Source organism: Sylvia atricapilla, chromosome 13 (assembly GCF_009819655.1).
Source record: "Sylvia atricapilla isolate bSylAtr1 chromosome 13, bSylAtr1.pri, whole genome shotgun sequence".
Taxonomy (NCBI): Eukaryota; Metazoa; Chordata; class Aves; order Passeriformes; family Sylviidae; genus Sylvia; species Sylvia atricapilla.
In genome coordinates this window covers 13,130,998-13,152,789 of record NC_089152.1, presented here as the reverse complement: position 1 = coordinate 13,152,789, position 21,792 = coordinate 13,130,998, and the positions used below count along the sequence as shown (strand labels likewise).

Sequence of the window (21,792 nt, the reverse complement as noted above, 5' to 3'; positions counted from 1 at the left end):
TTTGCTCTCTAAAAATTCTAGGTAATTATGTATTAATGTGAATATTATGTATGTATTGCTTTCATTATTCCTTTCAGCTTGTCTTTCCCCATTCCACCCTCACACCCTGGTTCTGACTCTAATGACGGTTAAAAATTCTCTTGGCTACATCGGACTTGACGAGGTTTTATCTTTGCTTGAAGCTTCTTATGAACATAAATATATAAACAAAAAAGTTATGTATATATTGGTCTCTTTTTTTAGTTAGGAGCCTCCTTTGTAAGTGTGAGTAAAGAACAGTTTTGCCAAAGGAAAACAGTGCTTGCCAAGTCTCCTAAGTTGTACTGATGTTTGCAATAAACTTTTAACAGAAAGCAAAAGTGGATAATGCATGAATTGTATGCAGTTTTAAAGAGGGTTTTTTTGTAGACATCACAATGTGGTAGGTACTTTGAATACAAAAGATACCATCACTTATTGTTACATTTCACAACTCACATATTCCAATGTTTCGCTGCAAACACAAGTTCAGGTTCTCTTCCTTCTATACAAAAAGTTAGTGTTTTAATCAAGCTAGCTGAAAAAACTAACAGGTGTGGGTTTTGTGTGTTTGTTTTTTGTTTCTTTTAGCAGAATATTTTACATTCAAATTGGGGTCATAGTAGCAAGAAGAATAAGGGTCTGATGAGCATGCATGTTGGAGTGTGTTAATTCCTTGTTAGTGATTTAGAAAAGGCACAAAGGGAACACTGATTGTGGTGGAAGGCAAGCCTTGTTCTCTATTATGGCTGTTTCATTAGGGCCTCTGCATGAGGCCTAGCAATCCATTCAATGAGAGAACAAGTCCTTTTAATTTGAGCTCAAGGATCTTGTTTAGCAGGTCAGAAATCGTGCCTTGCAATTCCTAATTAACAAGCCATTAACTAGTCTGTTGTGAGATGCTCGTAATCTTGTCTAATTAAAATGCTATCAAGTTAATTCATAAATGTGGGAAAACTTAATGGTGGAATTTGCCTTTCGTTTTGTTTATAAATTCAGTTGTGGAGAGGAGGAGCTGGCTCTTAGAGAGTTTTGATTAAGTTGACATGCACTTGGTGTGAATTGTTCTTTAACACAGCAGCTTTCACCACACTTGCTCCACTTTATATCCTTCTTCTATAGGAATAAAGCCCAACAAAGACAAGGACTGCTGCATGCATTGCTATGCATGTTTTAGTGTGAATTGCTGACAATTTTTTTCCTGTTTTATTTTTTTTCTTTTTTGACAACTTGCTAAGGACCCAAACATTTTTGAAGATTATTCTGGTCTGTTCTTATTGGCCTTTCTCCAAATTAAAATAAGAAAACGTGTCAATCAAATGTAATAGAAGTGGCAGGGCTAAAATGAGATCCTTTTGCTGAATAAATTCTTTTTGTTTGTTTCTTTTGGGGGGCATGAGGGTGTTTGTTTTGTTTTTGATGGAGTGGAGCCCTCACATTCCTCACAGTCTGCTATAGAAAGGCTCTGTAAATAGGTTTGGAAAAAGAAGCCCTGACTCTAAACAAATAGATTTAGAAGCTGTATGAATGATAAGGCTATTAGAGCTTGCCCCTTGTGTTACTGTACATTGGGCACGGTTTGTTGTGACTAGTGCTAAATAGGGTTTAGAGTTGCATTCAGCATCCCTTATTGAGGAAAATCCTGAAACACCACAACCTGTACTACAGCAAGACACAGTTACTCCTGTGCATAAAAGAGCTCTTACTTAATAGGGCTGAAAAAATAGAGGTAGGCTGGGGAAGAACATGAAATTACCTTTGTAAGAACTTAAAGCCAAGATACTGTGATGTTTGAGGATTTTCAGGAATTTTTGTTTGTCTAACCCTTGTTTTATACCAGGTTTAAATAACGAAGAGTACCAAGTGGTCATTGGAAACGATACAACCCATTACATTATCGATGACTTGGAGCCAGCCAGCAACTACACCTTCTACATCGTAGCTTACATGCCTTTGGGAGCCAGTCAGATGTCAGATCATGTGACTCAGCACACCCTTGAAGATGGTAAGGAATGATTTTGGTTAACGTTTTTGTCTGCACTGGGTCGAACTGTGCAATCCAGTGGTAACAGATCTTGAGGGCTTTGAATTTCTTTTGATACCAGTGAGACTTCTGGATACCACAGTACAAGACAGCAACTCATGAAAAGAATGAGAATAAAATAACATTGTGCAGAGCAACACTGTGTATTACACAGTCTCTTTCTATGTTGAGAGACATTTAATTAAATCATGTCAATAAATATTCCAGATCTTTAAGAACTCCTTTCATTATGAGATTTTGACAGTAGCCTAGGATATAGTCTCTATAATGCTCTGTTGGACATCTGAAATGTGGTTCTAACTTCACTCCTACCACATCTTTTGCAAATTTTGTAGGAAGATTAGAAATACTAATTTGCTGTACAGAAAAAAAAAATTAACCTATTGTTTTGTTTTGTGGGGTTTTTTGTGTCTATATGCCTTTTTTAGTAGAATCAGAATTTTGTAAAAGACCCTGCTGACTAATTTCTGTGCAATGATTTAATTAATCTGAACATCATGGCAACAACAAACTGTTTAGTGTAGATCATTAGATCTGATTAATAAATTCTGACAGGGTTAAGCTTTGGCAGCATGGAACATTGCCATTTCTAGTTGTCTGCCTGTCTCTTTTGTCAGAACCCTCATTACATGGTAAGTGGAAGAAAACATGCACCAAGTGTTCAACTGTGCCGGTTGTTGTCTGGAGCTGCTGCATCTAACCTTGGCAGGCAGTGTGTCAGACCAGCCAGATGCTGATTGCCTTTGATTACTGCTGGCAGCAATAAGAGAAGAAAATGTTGAGGGCCTTAGAGAAAAGATTTTGCTTAAGCTGCGGTGCGTGTGGGAGGTGAGAAGTGTGAGAAGTGTCAAATTATCCTTAAACAAGAATCTACGCAACTGATTGGATTATTTAGTCTTATGTTGCTGACATTTCATTATGGGCTGAGGCATCAGACAAGAATTTTCTGTCTTTTCCCCGAGCTCAAAAGCTTTGTCTTTGCCTTTTTAGTTCCCTTGAGAGCTCCTGAAATCAGTTTGACGAGCAGGAGTCCTACAGATATTCTCATATCCTGGCTGCCAATTCCTGCGAAATACAGGAGAGGCCAGGTGGTCCTGTACCGCCTGTCCTTCCGCCTGAGCACAGAGACCAAAGTGCAGGTGCTGGAGCTCCCAGGCAGCTCAGATGAATATCTCCTCGAGGGCCTGAGGCCTGACAGTGTCTACCTGGTTCGTATCACTGCTGCAACCAGGATTGGCTGGGGAGAGGCGTCCTTGTGGACCTCGCACAGAACTCCCAAAGCTACAAGTGTGAAAGGTAATTCTGAACAGACTGAGCCCTGAACAACAGTGGCTTCTGGGCTTGTTGGATTTTTAAATTTTCTTTTCATTTCAAATTATGTGGAACAGAAGCAAATGAGTCTAGAAGCCAAAACATCTGAGCAGCTCACAAACATGAACTAGAGTTTTCTGTACCATTTTGATCAGTGTAAAATATATTTCTGCAAACTAGAACACTAAACATTAGCAGTGTAATGTGCTAATAATATAGGATCTGAGCTTATGTCTGTATTATAAAAATGCATGTATCTTTTTAATATGCAAATTGACTTGATATGTGAAGTCTAATTTGTTATAATCAAGCTTTGGATTTTATTATTATTTAGTAATGTCATGCAGAAGAACATTCAACTTTGCCCAGATAGCTTGAAAACTATGCAGATTTGAATTTTTCACTTTATTCCTTAGCTGTAGTCCACATTCTTCTGCTTTGGATTTGATTGACTACTACAGTGAATTATTAACACTTGATGAACTGAGATGGTATCATTAATCATATTTCCTCTGGCTCACTTTAAAACAGGAAGTTGCTTTGTAATTGTCTTTGGAATGTTTTCATTTTTGTTTAAAAAGAACTACCTTATAAATTTATTTATTTATTCATTTTTTAAGATGCAGAATTAAAGCCTGTTTCTATTCTGTTGCATTCTAAATTAAGTTGTTAAATTCAGTTTATAGGGAGTCAGACATTATAAGAAAGAAATAATTACATGAATACACAGATGAATTAGAGTCAAAGTCCAGAGTGAAGTTTGGACTGATGGACATCCAGATTTTTGCCTGAGAAATAGCTGTTTCTAGAATACAAGACTGTTTTATATATATAGAGAGAGATAGAGAGATATTTATATGTATTTCTGTAACTCCAGCCCCAAAGTCTCCTGAGCTGCGTTTGGAGCCCATGAACTGCACAACCATTACAGTGCAGTGGCAGCAGGACTCTGAGGACACTGCAGCTGTCCAGGGCTACAAACTCTACTACAAGGAAGAGGGGCAGCAGGAGAATGGACCCATTCTGTTGGATGCCAGTGACCTGGAATATACTGTCAGTGGTTTGGGTGAGTGCACAAAATATTTCTCAACTCTCTAAGGTGTCACTGTCTTCCAAACGAGCTTAAATCAGTTACAGGCCTGTAAGGCAACAGAGTTAGGTTTGGCGACCTATTTTCTCAGCAATAAGCTTTGCAAACTTGAGTTAGGCTGCTGAGGGAGTAGTCTTCATATAAATATGTGTTATATAACACTTGGATAACTAGATCTTGTAAATCTTGTATAAGTTGGAAGGACACCCTACTACTTATCACAAGATATGGAACTTAGTGCTAGAAAATGAAATGTCTCTTTAATATTTACTTTAATATGCAGGTTTTTTATGTTTTTGATTTTTATGCCTGATCTAGGAACAGTGAAAGATTAATACAAAACACCAAAGATTTTTCTCTGCTATTTTAAGTGCATTTCTGTCTTGCTCGTAGCCTTAGTCACAGGTATACTGCACGACAAGAACTGCTTGTTCAACATAAAAGCAAGTAGCTCTTGTGCATGTTATAATTCTGTTAATATTTTTAAGGAGTACTAGTAAATATTTGCAGGACTGAGCACAAAGATTAGGGCACAGAGCTTGCTGAGTGCCACTGGAGTCTTTCCGCTCAATGCCCAACTCTGTTTCCTCCTGTAGCTCTTGCAATGTGTATTAGTACAGATTTGTTGGGATCATCCCAGGTGGAAGGTACTTTGTTTACATGCAGAACTGAGAGTTTCTTTCTATCACATAATCAGTAAAGGTAATACAGGACTTGACGCTGTTTGAATTGTGTTGAGATAGTTTACTTGGTGGTATTGCAGAGAATTAACCTTGACTAAGTTATCAAAGTTGACCTGCAGTCTTAACTAAGTCAAATGCCTTCTTGACCATGCTCAAATATTTTCATCTGCTGCATACAGCTGAGATACAATTTTAGGGGAGATTTGAGAAGAGTATTCTGGTCTGTTAACTGGACAACTGACCATCTGTGACCATTTCTAGCCAGAGCATCTGGCAGTGGCCGACTGTTTAACAGGGCTGCGAGACAAAAGAGCACTTCTGAGAGCACAGAAAGGATGTGGTGTCTGGGTGTCCTAGGACAGAAATGCATAAATCTTTTTCTTATTATGCAATAAAAAGCGGTAATTTCAAACACCTGCAAAGTTATTAACAATGAGATCTGCATGATATGGATTTTCTCAGTACACTAATACTCCTCAGATGAAAATACTGTTTTACAGAATTACATTAAAATGTATATATCTGTGTGGTTTTGTTGGATTTTGTTTCCAGTAAGCATGTAGACAGATGAGAAAATGAAAGAAAAGTGAGTTTGGAAATTACTTTCATATGGTCACAGCTGATTGAATTTCAAGAAGGAAGAATTCATGTGCTTGAGTTAACCATTCAGTCATGATGCATGTGATGTGTTGAGTGTTTATTCTTTATCATAATTCTCAGTATCTAAATACCATATACTCTGATTGCTGTAATTTATATTTTTCACATCTACATAATATGTATTGCTATAGCATAGTTTCACTGAAGAGTAGTTAGGTGGGTTTTTTTTTTTTTAATGGGATGTATTAAGTTATTTGAAGTGTATATCAAATACGAGTTTTCCTAAGTTCCTGTGCTGGTTTTTAAATTTTTTTTCCTTATAGCATTTACAGTAGAAGGCATTCATCACTACAGCTACAAAAGACTCAGCTCAGGAAAATTGATTAGGTCATGATTTTCCACTGCTAAGATAATTACTTACACTGCAGCTTGAAAAGTTCACAGAGACTTCTCATAGTGATAGTGCCTGTCTAACTACTGTGTTTGTCCTTTGCCAAACTGCCTGCTTGAAATACTTGTGCATGCCAAATTTTTTCTTAGAAAACAGTGCACAGCCAATCTTCTGCCTCTGGCAGCTGCACATGTGGAGATTATAGCAGGTAGAATTGTATGCAATATAGAAATCCACAAAGACTGTAGACACGTCCGTACATTAAGAAGGTGATTTGTTCATCTTTTTATTTCATGTGAATAATTGAAGTAATTTGGACCAGTACATCTATTTATATATGCATCTAAGAATTAAAAAAATTAGTTATTAGAATGTGGTCCTACCTGGTAGGATTTGAGGTGAAACAAGGCAAGCCACCACACTGGGTTTTGTGACTGTGGTAAACTGATTTTTCATGAACTGGACAGAGGCTTTGAGGACTGATGTTCTGTCATCCATTCGCCTCTCCTGAGGACACTAAACTACTGATTTATTGACAGAGTCTTTAAAATAAATGTCTTCACTATGAGCTACAGGAATTAGAATACTGCAAGTGTGAAACTTGAAGGGGAAAGGTGTGTGTGTTAAGATTTTGGTATAATATACATTGGGTTATATGGTCAAAAGGTAAGGTTATTCCTAATTTGAAAGAATAAGCTCACAGTTCTAGGTGCTTCCCAGTGGCAAAGAAGGAGCAGTTTCTCATGCATTATCTGTTGCCACTGAATTTATATGGCTTCCAAACTCTCCCCCTTCATGTCTTTGTCATGACCTACGGCTGCCCTACCATTCCCTGTTTTTTTGCATAGTTAATGAACTGCAGATAGACTTGTAGAGCATGTCAAGACTTCTGTCCATGGAACTTTGTGCAGATGTTGGTACAAATGCCAGTTGTGCAAGATATGTGTACTTAAAGAAGACATTTCCCTTACCCTATGGCAATTAAAGTACATCACAAAATGAGAGTTCATGATTGTCTCAATCAGAGAGAACATTAGCATTGTTATTACAAGCACTGTTGATTGCTTGGTTGTTGATAGCTTTGATATAACTACTGTAAATGATTGCAAATGTCTACAGGACTCTTGATGGAAAAATAATGATGATGGATAAAGCAGAATCAGCAATGCTAGTGTGAAATAGATGACAATGATTAAACATGGAATGTAGCAATATGAATATTATGCTGGTTATTTTTAGTCTTTTGTTGGTTCCTACTTTGTTTTCTGAGAAGTGACCTCTCTTTCTCCGGTGTAGGTCTACCCAGTTACTTCTGTGTGTTTTTAAACTGGATTATTTAGCATGATAGTCACCTCGTAAATAGAATTAAATGATCTGATAGTTTATTCTCAAAATAAATATCCACAGTTTCACAGAGACATTTCACATTTGTTTGTGTTAAGGGTCTTTGCATTTATTTTTCAATAGCAGGCCATTTCCTACTCCAGTGTAAGGTTCCATTATTACTTGAATTTGCCACAGGAGCAGACCCTTGGGTGCATACCATGCATTTTTGCCTCTGCTTTCAATTCCTCCATTACTTCCTCCTGGTCTAGAAATTTTTTCCTCACAGAAGGTTTTCCATTGTGAGCCTTGATAAGTCTGATGGTACAGGTAATGGTTCAGGATGCGTGTTCAGAAGCTGAAGTGAGTTTTGCTGATGGGAGGGTTTGTTGGGGAACCTTCTCACTGTGCAACAGGAGAGGGACTGGCAAAACTTGAAAGCGAAAACAGAGGCAGTGTCCAGAGAACACTTTCTGAGTGTGTTCAGATTATTTTTTTTCCAAAGAGTATTCATGTGCATGTGCATCTGTGCCTCCATGATGTTGGCATCCCTGCTGGGCTAAGTGTAGCATTAGCCTGTCCGAGCTCACTGTATTTGCAGCTGTATCATTGGTAGGAAAGTGGAGCCTGTACAAGGATGGCAGTGACTCAGAAGAGCCCATCTGAAGCTTATCTGGGAGGATAAAATCAAATTCAACTTCTTGGTTAGCAAACTTAAGAAAATGTGATCAGTTCTGATGCTGTGACACCAGAACTGTTTTTCAAGCTTCCTGGAAATCTTAATCTCTGAAACGGCATTGTTCAGTTCTTATCATGCTGGTAATTAATTAAATGAATGCCACTGTGATGAGGGGTTGGAACATGTTCGTGTGCCTTTAGCCTCCAAGCCTCCTGTACTCAGAAGGAGGGAGGAAACCAGAAATTCACTGCTAATTCATTTTCCCCTTGCTGCTGTGTGGGAGCTGCATCACCCTTGGTGCTGGCAGTTCCAGGAGTTTCAGAAAGTTGCACTTCGGTGACAAGGCAGACAGAGGGTCCCAGTAAATGCACCCAAAACCCTGAGGCCAGGAGGTGTACTGGCAGAGATGTGCACACTTCTGTAGGTGCTCTTTTGTTTTTGCTGCATGATGATATCAGAGTAACATCTCCCACACAGACACCTTAGGGGATGGAAAAACAGGTCTGTTTGCTTTGGTGAAGATGCCTTGAGCATGGGAGCCCATGTTCCTTGGCCTTTCCCTGGAGAAGCCTCTCCCAGGACAGCCTGTGGAGAGGAGTGTCCTGTGCTGGGAGCACTGCTGGCTCCCCAGGGCCTGGGGCTGCACGGGCAGAAGCTGCCCAGTGCTGCATGGCCACGAAATGGAGTGTTTTATAAAATAAACCATTACACTAATAAATTGGTTGATGATTCCTGAGAGGCTAGGAGACACTGCAAGCTTTCTCTCTGGGAAAGCCTCTCCTGTGCTGATGGGATCATCTAAACTGTTTAACGTGAGGTGCATGATAACCCTGGTACTTCTCCTGTTACCCTGGTTTTACATTACCCATTTGCTTTCTCCCCGCCCCAATTTAGTACTTTTGGAAAAATAATTAGGTTCTGTCAGACTCGAGTGTGATGTACTCTAAAAGTTTGATCTTAATCAGAAAAGCTTCCCCATCTGAAAGATCTTCTATGTTCTGCCTCTTCCCACTTACAGAGAGGAGAAATAAAGCAAAGTGCATTTCCCATGTTCCTTGACTTGGACAATATTTCCAAGTGAAGAATTTGCCAAAGTCTGAATGACACAAAGGTGCATTTTGTGACCCTGCATGGCACCCCCCTTTGGAAAGGGAGCTTCTGCTGAAGAATTAGCCAGCTACCTACTACACTTAGGATTCCCCCAGAGACTTGGCCTTCAGTTGTTTCATTCCTTGGGATCTATTTATATTGTGTTACAGCCATGACTGTAGCAAGCTTTAGTCCAGGGCAGCAAAGATGACAAGGTCATTCAACAGTCTGTAGAAATTGAATAAGGGTGTGGTAAGAAGAATCAGTGCAAAGAATTCCTCTGATTAAGTTGCCTGATGCACATCACCTAAGCTTTTCTTGTAATAATTCTGTTAAAATGCTTTAAAGTTTCATAAAGCAGTTGATAGGATGGTCAGATAGCTCACAGCAGTTCATTTGCACCATATTGCAAATGAATGTACTGGAAAATGTAAGTTGAAGAACTTAATGGTATCTCTGACCGTGTTGATGCTATCTTTCTTAAGAACTGTGAATGCTGAAGTATTGAGAAAGAACACTAAGTACATTTCATGTGTTAACGTAGTTAGTTCTGAAAGCTGGGGCTATAATTTCAGTTTTATCCCATGTTTTGTTGGTGTCAAAATGTAGTCTTACGTGCTTGTATCTGACAGTTCTGGAATACTGAAAATTATATATATGGGAATTGATATTCTTTTTGTTTGTAAGTTATTGTGGAAATTTAGCTTGGAATTCCCATACAAATTCAAGGAGCCAGGCATTCCTAGTTTAATGAAGTGATATGAAAGAAACGCAGGACTTCTTGGGAAATAACTCTTTTTTTTTTTTCCATTGTTAACTGTTCTCAAATGGCATTAAAGAAAATATAATTTAATATAACAAGATATACTTCTTTCTGTTTGAGGTATTTTACACAAGATCACACATCCACAGTTAATGAAATGCTGATTTGAACAAAAGACAGCTCTGTTAAGAAAATAATCTAAAATTGCTTTAGTTCTTAAAAAAGACCAACTAAAAACTCTAATTTCTTGCTTGGAAAACCAGATGATTGCACTGCCTGCTGTATATACTGTAGTCATTATATTTACATTGTTACATAGTGGAAAGTGTGCAATAGCCCAGTAGGTGACCAGGACAAATATTACCATTTATTCCTCTGTTACAGCTGGGTCAGTCTAGTGTTTACTCATGCTGATTACATCCTTAAACTAACCTCTTATCTGTCAATTCTCCTGATTGTTGTGGTAACAGCCTTGCTACTACTACTTATCAGCTAAAACATAAGGGATTGCTGAGAGGGGAGGAGGAATCAGTCAAATTGCACAGGAATAAAACCAAAAGCCCTAGAAGTGAACTGGGTATTTTAAAACCAGCTAACTCTTTCCCAGCCATGGCAGGTTATGTATATTTGTAGCTCTGCGATGATAATGCTCCTCTGGCATGTCAATAAACAAGAGACACGCATTCCTTGCTCCATAATCATGAAAGACAGACCTGTCACCACTCTAAATGAGTCTGTCTTCCAAAATGCAGACATGGCATATCTGCATATCATTTTTTCTGGTTTTTTTCTTCCTTCAGGTTTTGAAAGTTAGATTGTAGATTAGAAGAGAAGGAATGGAGGGAGCTTTATTACCCTGTAACTTTTTTACCTGTAAGATATCAAAGCAAATGCTGCTTTGATAAGCTTTTTACCTCTTTTATATAAGGAACCATATTGCATTTTACAGGCTGTAAATGTAAACAGAGATCAAACTGTGTTTTTTGTTCTGTTGTGATTTACAAACTGCCGCATCATGTTTTTGTTTCCAGTGTATGTCAATGCTAGTAATTTCTCTAGGCCTGTTTGTAGCAGAGAGGCTCCCTTTAGGCTCAGATTTACCATCCATGCTTGAGGAAGACCAGACTGAGTGGCTGAGGCAGGGAATGCCTCCAGTCTCTGTCCTGTGTGGCATTTCTGCTCATGTCCTTGTTGGTCCGTGTGCAGCAGGGTTGTACTGGGGGACAGTGCAAATACACTGACACGAGGTGACCAGACACTGATTCCACACTCACCCACTTGGTTCATGCCTTCCTTATGGAAGGAAAACACTGCAGTGCTCTGTTTAGGTGAAAAATTGATTCATCAGGGTTGTAAATTGGATTCTTACTGGGCAAAACTGAAGCTGGTGTTGAACCTCTGTGGCCCTTTGTTGGAGCTTGTAGCCTGGCATCCATTACATCAGCTGTGTCTGGGCAAAGCTTTATTTAAGCACTTTTTGCACACGACTGAGTGGGAATCCCAGATAAATATCAGCTTGTTCTGAGCAGAATTTGCTGGGGGAGCAGCCAGTTTAACTCTCAGGCTGCTAATGCTGCATGCCTTCTATGCAGTTCAAGTGACACATCTGTAAAAAAGCTGTATGCCTTCTTTCCTGTGTAGTTCTGCCATTATTTGTTTTGTGTTGTGCAATATTGCAGATTTGTATCATTATTGCATATTGTCACATGAATTTTTGTTTTTTAAAGAAAGATTCTTTGTCCTCTATGTTTTCTGTCAGAATGTATATTTGCCTCTAATAAAGAAATTGGTATATGGTGTTTTAAAAATGACATCACAGTTACTTCTGCCCATGTTTTTGGTTTTTGAAAGTAATTGTTACTTTCCTACAGTTAATTTCTAGTGGAAAGCTTTAATTAATTTGTATGTATTTGCCAATTTTAAATTACACTATCCATTACCAATTAGCCAGTAATCAACTTTAGTAAGCACTGGAATACTGATATTGTAAACATCTGCATTAGCAGCATACGTGTTTTGGTGTTGATTTTAAATATTATGTATGACAGACCCGTATGAAGAGGAATCCCTGGACTTTCTTTGAATAACGGCAGAGTCTAAAAACTCATGGAAATGTATTAATTTTTCTGCATGATAAACAGTTAATCTTGCGCAGAAAGATGCATTCTTGATCTCTAGTTTAGATCTTCCAGAACCAGGTAATTGTGTTTTGGATGGATTTTTATGTCTAATATCTTTTTATGTAACCTTCTGGAATATGCTCCGGTCTGATTTGAACTCAGTTTACTCTGGGAAAATAGTTGTGACATCCTCATTTAAACACAGGCCTTGACTTTTAATTTCCAGACTAGTGGCTCTTCAAAGGGGCAGGACATGGCAAGGGAGTAGATCCTCAGTGCAGATAAAGATTGAGTGTACTGTACTTAAAAAAGTCAAAAATAAAGAGTGCTAAGATAAGTTAAGCCCTTCTCTAAAGAGATACTGTGAGCTGTCAGGATGAGGGAAGTGTCATTGTTGGGACAATGCCTTGTAGCAATATTAAAAGGTAATAATGTAAAGATATGGGCTTTGCTAAGGCAACAGGAGAGTTGTGTTCCACGGAGGGGTTTTGCCTATTTTGAGACTTCTGTCTCTTTATAAACTTTCCCCACACTGAGTTGGATGCATGTTTTTCTCAGGGGATCAGATTAATTCTGTCATAACTCAAAGAACTGGAATCAAGTGTGCTTCAAAGCCTTCAAGGCAGGAGGAGGAGATTTTTTTTTGCACTCTGGCAAAATAACTTGGCCAGCCCCTATGAAGGAAAATGTGTTGTCTTCAGGGTATTTAAAGGTAACTTTCTGATGGTGGGGAAAACGATTAAATCTTGCAGGAAATGCTCTCTGCTGCTCTGCGTTCCTGGGTAGGAATTCATTTAGAGCTAAACCTTGTGGGAATCAGTTGGGAGATTGTGTCATGTTGATTGAGTAACAGTTAGGATGCATGCAAATAGTGTTGCTTGTTCAGTTGCTGGAGCTGAAGGTTGAAATTTGCTTTCGTGAAAGGACATATTGATCACTCCTTACAATAAGAAAGTAGTAATAACTTTAAATTAAGAACCTCCAAAATGTTTTTAAGTATTATAGTGAATGTGTATAAATAAGTTTTGATAGCTGTAAAATAAAAGTGACCACTAAATAAAGACTTAGATTTCTGCAACTGGAAATTAGGGTAATGTATACTCCCGTTTAAAGCTAAAAAATGAGCAAGCAGATGATGACAGGAATGAATAGATAAGTGAAAAAGTTCTTAAACAAAACAACAAAATAAACCAAACAAAGGAACCCCAGGAATCTGAACTGCTAATGTACATTCCTGCTGTACATCCTTTTTAGATTTAAACAGAACTTTAAATATGGTGGGTGGGGGTTTTTCCCTCCTTTTTTTCCTGGAATGAGAGGATTTGTTTCCGGGAGAACAGCATTATTTAATTTGCTATTTATTGGACTTCATTAGTTAAATACTTAAGTCCTAGATTGCAAGAAACTGCTCCTTGGAGAAAGCTTAGAGAAAACTCCTGTTATAGGAAATTAAATCAACATTGTCCATTAATCATACTGCATGTCAACCCCCAGACCTCTCTTGATTGTTCTTGGTGATGTGAGGAACCATTAGATGTGTGAGGTCCTTAAAGGTCTGAGTAAGTCAAAGGGGAAGAGTTTAAAAAAATGCCACCATTAGCACATGAAAGAGACTTCAGAGTGGACAGAAGAAAACATTTGCTGTACAGGCTAGTTACAATTTCTAATTTTTTTCCCTTTTTTATTTATTATTTCTTCCATTGTTAAGCAACAATTCCAGATGTTGTGATCCAATGTTGATTTAATTCATCCTGAAGCTTTTTTTTAATTAGCTTTTTTTTTGGGGGGGGGGGGGGTCATGTTACCAGTTGTAGCTGTATGGGAAAAGCATAATAGGGGATCTTTGTATTTCTGTGTCCGTGGTAAGTAAATGCACTTCTAAAGCTAAGCCATACCAATGTTTTCTGGTAGCTTCTGCTTGCCTTGAGTAACACCTTGGTTATATTTTGCCACTGAAGGCAGTATAGCTAACAGAAACATTTTTTTCAATTTTTGGGGAAAGATGCAAAGTGAAAAAAGCGCTCGTTTGTTTTGTTCAGGGCTTCCTGCAGTCACACTTCTGTGGCAAATGAAGGAGGGGGGATGCAGGAAGGGGGGGAAAAAGACAATCTTGTGTTGGAAGAAGCCCTTCTTGCTGTAAAATGTCTTTTCCAAGCCTGGGATTGAAGGTGGTGGGGACCATGGGGGGGCTTGTGTTGGTGTGTGTTGGTTTTTGGTATTTTGTTTGTTGTTGTTTTGGTTTGGTTTTTTTTGGGGTTGTTTGTTTTGTTTGTGGGGGTTTTTGTGTGTTTTTTGGGGGGTTCTTTTTGGGCGGGGTGTTGTTTGTGGGATTTTTGTTTTCTAATCTAGGAAAACATTTAGTAATGAATAAGATTTGCATAAAAATTAGCACAGCACTTTCACAGTGTTTTTTTAACCTTTAATCATAGCTGAATACTGTACCCCTGTTCAGGACTGGTTATCATACAAAACAAAACCACTTGTTACGCAAGTGCTTGTTAGAAACTAGGACAGGGAAATCACTCTGAGCCTCTTGGTAGATCTCGTGAAAGACTTGCATTTCTTCTGCCTCTTGTGGCATCAGTGTGGCGTAGCTGGGGTTCGTTGTACAGCTGGCACTTTTGTATACTCAGACAAAGGAGGAGTATAAAAAATCCTGTATGCAAATACACCTCGAAAATGTGGAATTTTTCAGGCAGTTGAACTGGAGATGTTTTGGGGTGGTAGGTAGGATGGTGTATGTGGAGGAGAGACAGATGGGTAGAAGTTGCAGTACTGTGCCTTGTGTCCATTTACTTTCTCCCTTGTATATTCCAGGCGCAGGGAGGGCTGTGCTCACAGCCTGCTGCCCAGCTCATGTGTGTGTCTGCATTTGCATGTGCATATAGACAGTGCTGGGAAAAAAATAAGATAGCTTTTTGATCCTCTTTGTCTTAGTCTAGCCCAGTACTTCTCCACCACAAGTGTACCTCTTACTGTGTTAGAACTTTGTTATTTTCATGATAATTGCTAATGGCCTTATTTGGCCTTTTTTCTCTCATGTCCTGGCTGCCTTCTTACAGCTTCTCACCTGCCTTTATTTAATTTCTCATAGTTTCCCATCAGCCCTTGTTACCTTGGTGACAGTCACTTGCCTTGGAAATCTCTATCTGTAGCACTCCCTACCAGTTGTTTGTGCTGGAAACTTTTCTCAGAGGTGGCTTGGATTGATAAGGCCTGTGTGTTATCCAGGCAGAGCAGACAGGAACATGGGGGCTGTGTTTGGTATCACTGTCAAATGGACAGTGGTGTTCATCCTTCTCCTTCAGAAACTGACAGCCAGATCTTGCTTCCAGCCAATGCAATCAAATTCCTGAAGAAAGGCACCAAAGCCCAGTGAAGCTGTAGGACAGAAAAGTGAAATCACACACTGCTTGGTGTGATTCAGACTCGGGCATACTCAAGGTACTCCAGCTGACCCAGCAGTGCTACCCCTCCCTCTTTCCCTTAAGCCTCCCTGTCTCCCTGATCTGTCTCTCAAGGGTCATCTTCCCCCTGGCTGGAGCCTGGAGGAATGTACCAGTGGGGCCTTCAGAGCCTGTGTTGTCTCTTGTACCCCTGTGCAGGGCAGCTGAAACGCTGCCTGGAGCATCCACTTCAGGCACTTATTCCTATTTCCACTATTTCCAATAACATGTGTTCATACTGTCTGTGCTAAGAACACATGCTGTGCTCTTCCAGCACTTTGTTAGCATTCCCAGGAGTTTACAGGAGTGTTCACTGTCCCGTGTTCCACACTGGGTACCTGGAACACAAGGCAGAGAAGGGCCATTCCATGGGCTGCTCAGGTACTGATGATGTTTAAGACTGGGTGGGATAATGCTATCCCTGCAGTCAGTGGCAGAACTGAGCTGTAAATATTCAACTTTCGCAGCTTTGCATTCAGTCCATTAGATAACAGCTCCCCCTTGAGGGAAATGACTTTGTTAATAAAGTCATAACACAGCTCTGCGATCAGTGCAGTTTTTTGGGTAGGTTTGAGGGGTCACAGTTTCACCAGGCTGTATAAAACAAAGTGGACTCAATGGTGGCGTGTGCTGAGCCCTGACCAGCTGCCAGGGCTCCCTCTGCTGCCTTGGATGTTGTTTAGCTCTCAGAATTCATCCAAGTGCAACTCAGAGCACAATAAAGTAGCACAACCTGGCACTCTTGGAAGAAAACACCCCACATTCCTTGTGTACCTGTCTCTGTGAATTTGTGCTGCTCTCTGTGCTTGCACACTTCTGACACTTGTGTCAGGGCACAGGGTGGAAGTGGCAGAGGAAGGCAGTGGCAGGAGTGAGTGCTGAAGGTTGAGGGGAGCAGCTGGCTTCTTTCAGGCCCACACAGCTAATGCTGCTTTAAAATCTCATCAAACTGCAGGCTCTCCACGGAGCTATTTGTAAGCTGAATTGATGATGAGAAACCTTTTAATTGTACAGAGGGAGACAGCTAGCTAAAGGTTAAGTAGCTGTTGTTTATTTTAGTTAAGTCAAATCAATCAGTCAGACTGCTTTCCACTTTCTAAGTGTTGTATAAACGTCAATATGCAGAGGGATTACATCAAGATAATTTCTTCTTTTTTCATTCTAGATATTGGATATAGGTTAAATTTAAATCTTGAAGCATTAGAAAAGTTAACACAAAATAACTTCCATTATGAATTGTATCCCACTCTTTTGCTCTGTATCCTTTCAGTTTTGTTAGTACAATGTTTGACATGTGTTTTAAATGCTTGTTCTTCACAAAACTGTTTGAATAATACACTAGGTAGGGCAGAAGATTTAAATTATAATTTGTCTGTGGTCAAACATCTGGACAACGGTAGCGTTGATTCTATGAAAGTGATTTTGCTTATTGCAAAGTTAAACATTTGAGGAAAAAAATGAAACCAGAACAAATTTCCATGTATATAATTGTGGAAAGTACTTTACAGATATAAGAAACATTCTTGAAGAAAGGAGAGATCATTAAAGTTCTGCTGCAGTTTCTGCAGAGGTATATCTTCTTTTCCATGTTGTTATTGTTATTCTGAGCATCCTTTAAGGTACAACAAGTTTGTGCCTGTGTTTAAATATTATCTATATTAATACCATGTAATATTGTAACCCATTTTCATGTAGGGAAAGATACACTTTTGTCTTTATGAAATACAACAAAGTATAAAATAAATCATAGAAGATGTGTTGGCAGCCAGAAGTGCAAAAGATTTTAAAAGTTTGAGGAAGCCTGAAATGTTTCAGGCTACTCTTCTTGTTTAGATGCTTTGTGTGGACATTGAGCATCTTTGTAGAAGGGTACTCAGTCCACAGTTCACTGAGTAAAGGATTTGACCTACTGAGAGTATTAGGTCCAAATTCAGATTGCACATGTTGGCCTCTTTTACACCACCTGCAAGATTTCTCTGTGGTGCTTTCAAGAGCTGGTGTTTCAGAAACTTGGTCTTAATTAAATAGTCTTCAAATAAACCATTATCATCTATTTAACTAAAAGCAACAACATCATTAACTTGCACAGCTGCTGCCACTAACATAGACTGAGTAATCCTCCTGATAAATTATCTTAGAGGAGCAGAGTCTTGGCCTGGAAAGAGATGAACACAAGATGTCATTGAAATGCTGTTTTGGGAGGAATCAATGTGGAGATGAAAAGTTGTTATTTTGATAGAGAAGCAGGTTGTTCTGGCCTCCTAGATGGGTATTTCCAGCAAATTCCAGCATACTGAAAGGACTCAAAAATAAGTGTAAGTATGTAGTATATCAGGCTTCATTGCCTGGTGACAAGCTGTCACTTTTCTGTGTTCTTTTAATAAACGTTTCTGTGCAAATTCATAGCTCCTGCCAATGTGCCATTGGATTGTTATATCCTTGCAGTGGATAGAACAGTGGTGAATGTTAGAGCTAAAGATGTTGTAGGGTCCTGGATTCCTGGATATTTCTATTGTCATTACAAAAGGAATTTTCTTTAGGGCATGTTTTAGAAGTTTGGGATGAGCTGTATGAAATGTAAACCTAAAAATAACACTGCTGTGCCAAACCATTAGGGGGGTGGTTCAGCATAATCTAAATGTAATCAAAATGAATACCCTTACTAAATGTCAGAGACACTGAAGGGAATGAGGCCTCTAAGAAGGGGAGGGTAAAGTAACAGACATGCTCATGTATGGGAGAGATCCTGCAATGCATCTCATGGCTGAGGAAACAGAGCCCTGTGTCCTCGTGCCATCACACTTCAGGTGAAATTACCTGCTGAGCTAAGGCATTTTAAGATGAGCTCTTTGCAACTTCTGTTACCTGTCTTCCCTGCTTCCTGTATATTCACATGTTAACTGGAAATATTTAGCATTATATGATGGATTTCCAATGAATAATTGTATTAAAAGTAGTGTAGAAGAGAAAGCTCAATGACAGCCTTTTTTTTTTTTTTTTTTTTTTTTTTTTTTTTAATGCATCTGGATTGAACTTCAGCAATTGAAGTATGAGAGTTGTAATATTAGCAGTAAATGTATCAGTCTAGCTGGCAGCTCATGACAAATGGGTCAGTTTAGCAATTTCACTATAAGAATTTGTCAGCTGTCTAGGTTAGCTTGCCCCCCTTGACCCCTTATTCAACCATTGAGTGCCAAATTTTGAGCTTCCTTAAGAGGCTGCTTTATTTACATGTGCAGACAGTGTGTGATAACAGTTCAGTGCCCACACAGCTGTGCATGTCCCCAAGGCCGTGGGACACGAGTGCAGTGGGTGTCCTGTGCTGCAGTGAGAGGGAGCCAGCCTGTGTGAGCCCAGCAGGGCTCGGGGACACCTGCAATAACAGAACATCCTGCTGAAGTTGGGGCCCTAATTATCCATGCAGCTGGACAGAGCCTGTGCAGCCAATATTGACCTTAAGAAAAATACAGTGGTGGTTTCCCTTCACATGTATTTTGTTTGTCAAACATTGACTTGTTTGACACCTAAGAAGTTGAATGTGTTTTAGTGCAGTTTCCTGTTACTCTCTGAAGGAGGGAAAGAGTCAGACTGATTTTTGTTGCCCTGCCTAAAATTTTGCATCTTGCAGACACGCTTGCAACAGCAGAGATCTTAAAGCTTGACATCTGAGTCACCAGACCACAGATGTTTTTGCAATGAAACCTTGCACCTCCTACAAAGTCACTGTGGTGCAAGTAATGATAGATAGTGTTTTCATTTTGCTGCACAAAAGGGTCAAAATGGCACTGGGAGTCCATGACAGACCAGCAGAAAATGTTGGTTCTGAAAGAAAATTTATATCATAGCTCCAGGGGAAAGTTTGGGTGCTGTGAACAGATTGCCTTTGTCATTGTGTGCAAATGTGTTGTTTGTAAGGTGATGCCGGATGTCAGGCAGTCAGTGCATATGTATGATAGAGCTTGGTACCTAAACAAATGTTAAACCAAATTTGGTAAAGTGCTCGTTGCACTGTGTTAGGTGTGTCTTCTGGAAGCATTCCTCTTAGCATGAAGGCCAGGCAAATGGTCTAAACTTTCTTCCTATCTGCAACCGAGAAATGTTGCTCTCCACTGAGATCATCTTTTCAGCCTCTTGCATCTTACAGACAAGACCTTTAGTAGCACGCTCCTGTTCCAAGGCGTGTTTGTCGCAGCATTTCTGTGTGGGTTATTTCTTCCCCCTTCTCCTGAGGCACTGCTGCAATGTTCGGTTCTCTAACAGTGCTCTATCACTCGTGCACGGCTCACTGCTGTATGTAAGGGAACCTGTTGTGTGGGGTGGCACATCCTGTTTGGATCACCGCATGAATTCTCAGCGGACTGTGTGTGTTAGTAACTGGGTAATTACAGCCCTGCTGGCTCCTTCGGACACTCACCCTCCCCCCCTCGCCCTCCCTTTCTTCTTCCAGAGATGGCCTCTCTACATAATTCCATTAAAGTGATTGTGCTTGGAGGGGTGGGCTGAGGGCAGTGCTCTCATCTTTCAAAGCAGGACCAATGAGCTATGTGCTTTCCACTGGGCAGCAACAAAAGAAAAGGTCTCTCAGAAGAAAAGACGAGCACAAAAGATCAAAATTAGGTGTTTGTCCAGGCCTCTGGTATTGCTTTCAAGTTAGCTTTTGAGGGCTCACTTTGAAAACGGTGAGCCAGGCTAGTTAACATAAGGTGTCTGCTGGTTTAGAGAGCGCTGTCAGAAGAATATTGGAAGAGAGCTTTTTGCTCGTGCAGTTTACCAGTTCTCCGAAATGCAGGAGAAACGCAGGACTGATGGCAGACCTTACAGGCATGGTGGGAATCTCCCACACCCGTGAGGAATTCGAGAAAACTTAAAACCTTTGAGCATTGTCTCACTTATTTCAAAAGAAAGAGCTAAAGGTCTCCAATATTATTTCCGTGGGCCCCGGGATGCTGTGCACTGGGGAATGCCCTGCCCGCCCTCCCCCAGCCCTGTTCTCTACGGAGCCGCTGTTGCTGATGGTGGGCAGCAGGAGAGGTGATGTTTTTACTGCAAGGGGGTGTGAGGTGCTGTTTGTCCTGGGGCCCTCTAAGGGGACAGCACAAAGCTACAAAAGGGATACAGACCCTTTTCACATTTAGACAAATAAGCGAGAGCCATCCAAAGCCGTGGAAAGCCAGACTGTTTAGCTGGATCAATTCATGTGTCACATGTTCCAGTTTCTACCAAAATAAACTTTTACAATGTTGTACAAAGAACAAATTGCTTAGTTTCTACTCCAGTTATTTAGTTTGCAAAGGAAAACATGAGTATCACAGACAGTCTTGTTCCATCTAAATGGTTAAAGTTACCTTTAATTTAAAAAAGAAGTCATGAGATATAAAATACTGGTGATTTGTAACTACTCAAACTATTTTGATGTGATATTAAAAGGTTGTTAAATTTAAGATTTGATCATTCAGTTGTGCAACCAATTGCAATTCCAACTTTTTAAAAATAAAATAAGTTAAATATTATTATTTGAAGCTAGTAATAATGCTTAGAAATTGCATATCCAGAGCTTCAACAAGTTTTTAAAGCTGTAATAGAAGAGGGTTGCTTAACTGTGTTTTAATTGTTTAATGATATGTATAAATAAGGTAAAAGGGCATTTTTTAGAAAAGTGAAATGAAATCCAGTACTGAAAATCTGAGAGGGAATACATGCTTTAGAGAGGAACAGAGCTGAGTCTGTGTCATCCTCCTATCTCCCAGCTTTATGTTCCTGTTTGGATTGATGCACTTCTCTGGTACATTTGAAATGTATTTGCTTATTTTCCTAATAAGTTTCTGCTGTATTTTACATTACTTTGCTTCAAAAGTACATTTTTAAGATAGTATTTCTCAGTGCTCTTCCTTTCCCACCCTTCCCCCTTAATAATTCCCCTGGACCTCTGTTGCTTGGAGCAGACCTTTGGCTAGCCCCAGATTCGGTGTCAAAGGCCATGACCCGATGTCAGAGCAGCCCATGCTGCTGGCCTCTTCTCTGAATAATTATCTGGAGTTTTATTGTGTTCAGGGGATGGGCTTGGGGGCAGCACAGTCACCTGGCAACCAGGGCCAATGAGGGCTCCAGCCAGACCACTACCCAACAATGGACCTGTAGGTTACACAAAAAAAAATCCAGCACCACAAAAGATTAAATTAAAAATGGACATTTGGGCGCAGAGTTTTGTCCATAGAACAACTACTTTTTCAGCCTA

The 21,792-nt window shown here is 39.7% G+C and overlaps 1 protein-coding gene across 1 annotated transcript in view; it reads left to right on the top strand.

Annotated features, from left to right (window-relative positions):
* The window catches only part of PRTG (protogenin), a 73,531-nt gene that overhangs the window by 34,739 nt on the left and 17,000 nt on the right, over positions 1–21,792 (top strand). The window contains 3 exon segments of the mRNA XM_066328072.1: positions 1,859–2,023; positions 3,053–3,358; positions 4,251–4,439. Of these exon segments, the coding sequence (XP_066184169.1) occupies positions 1,859–2,023; positions 3,053–3,358; positions 4,251–4,439 (660 nt within the window).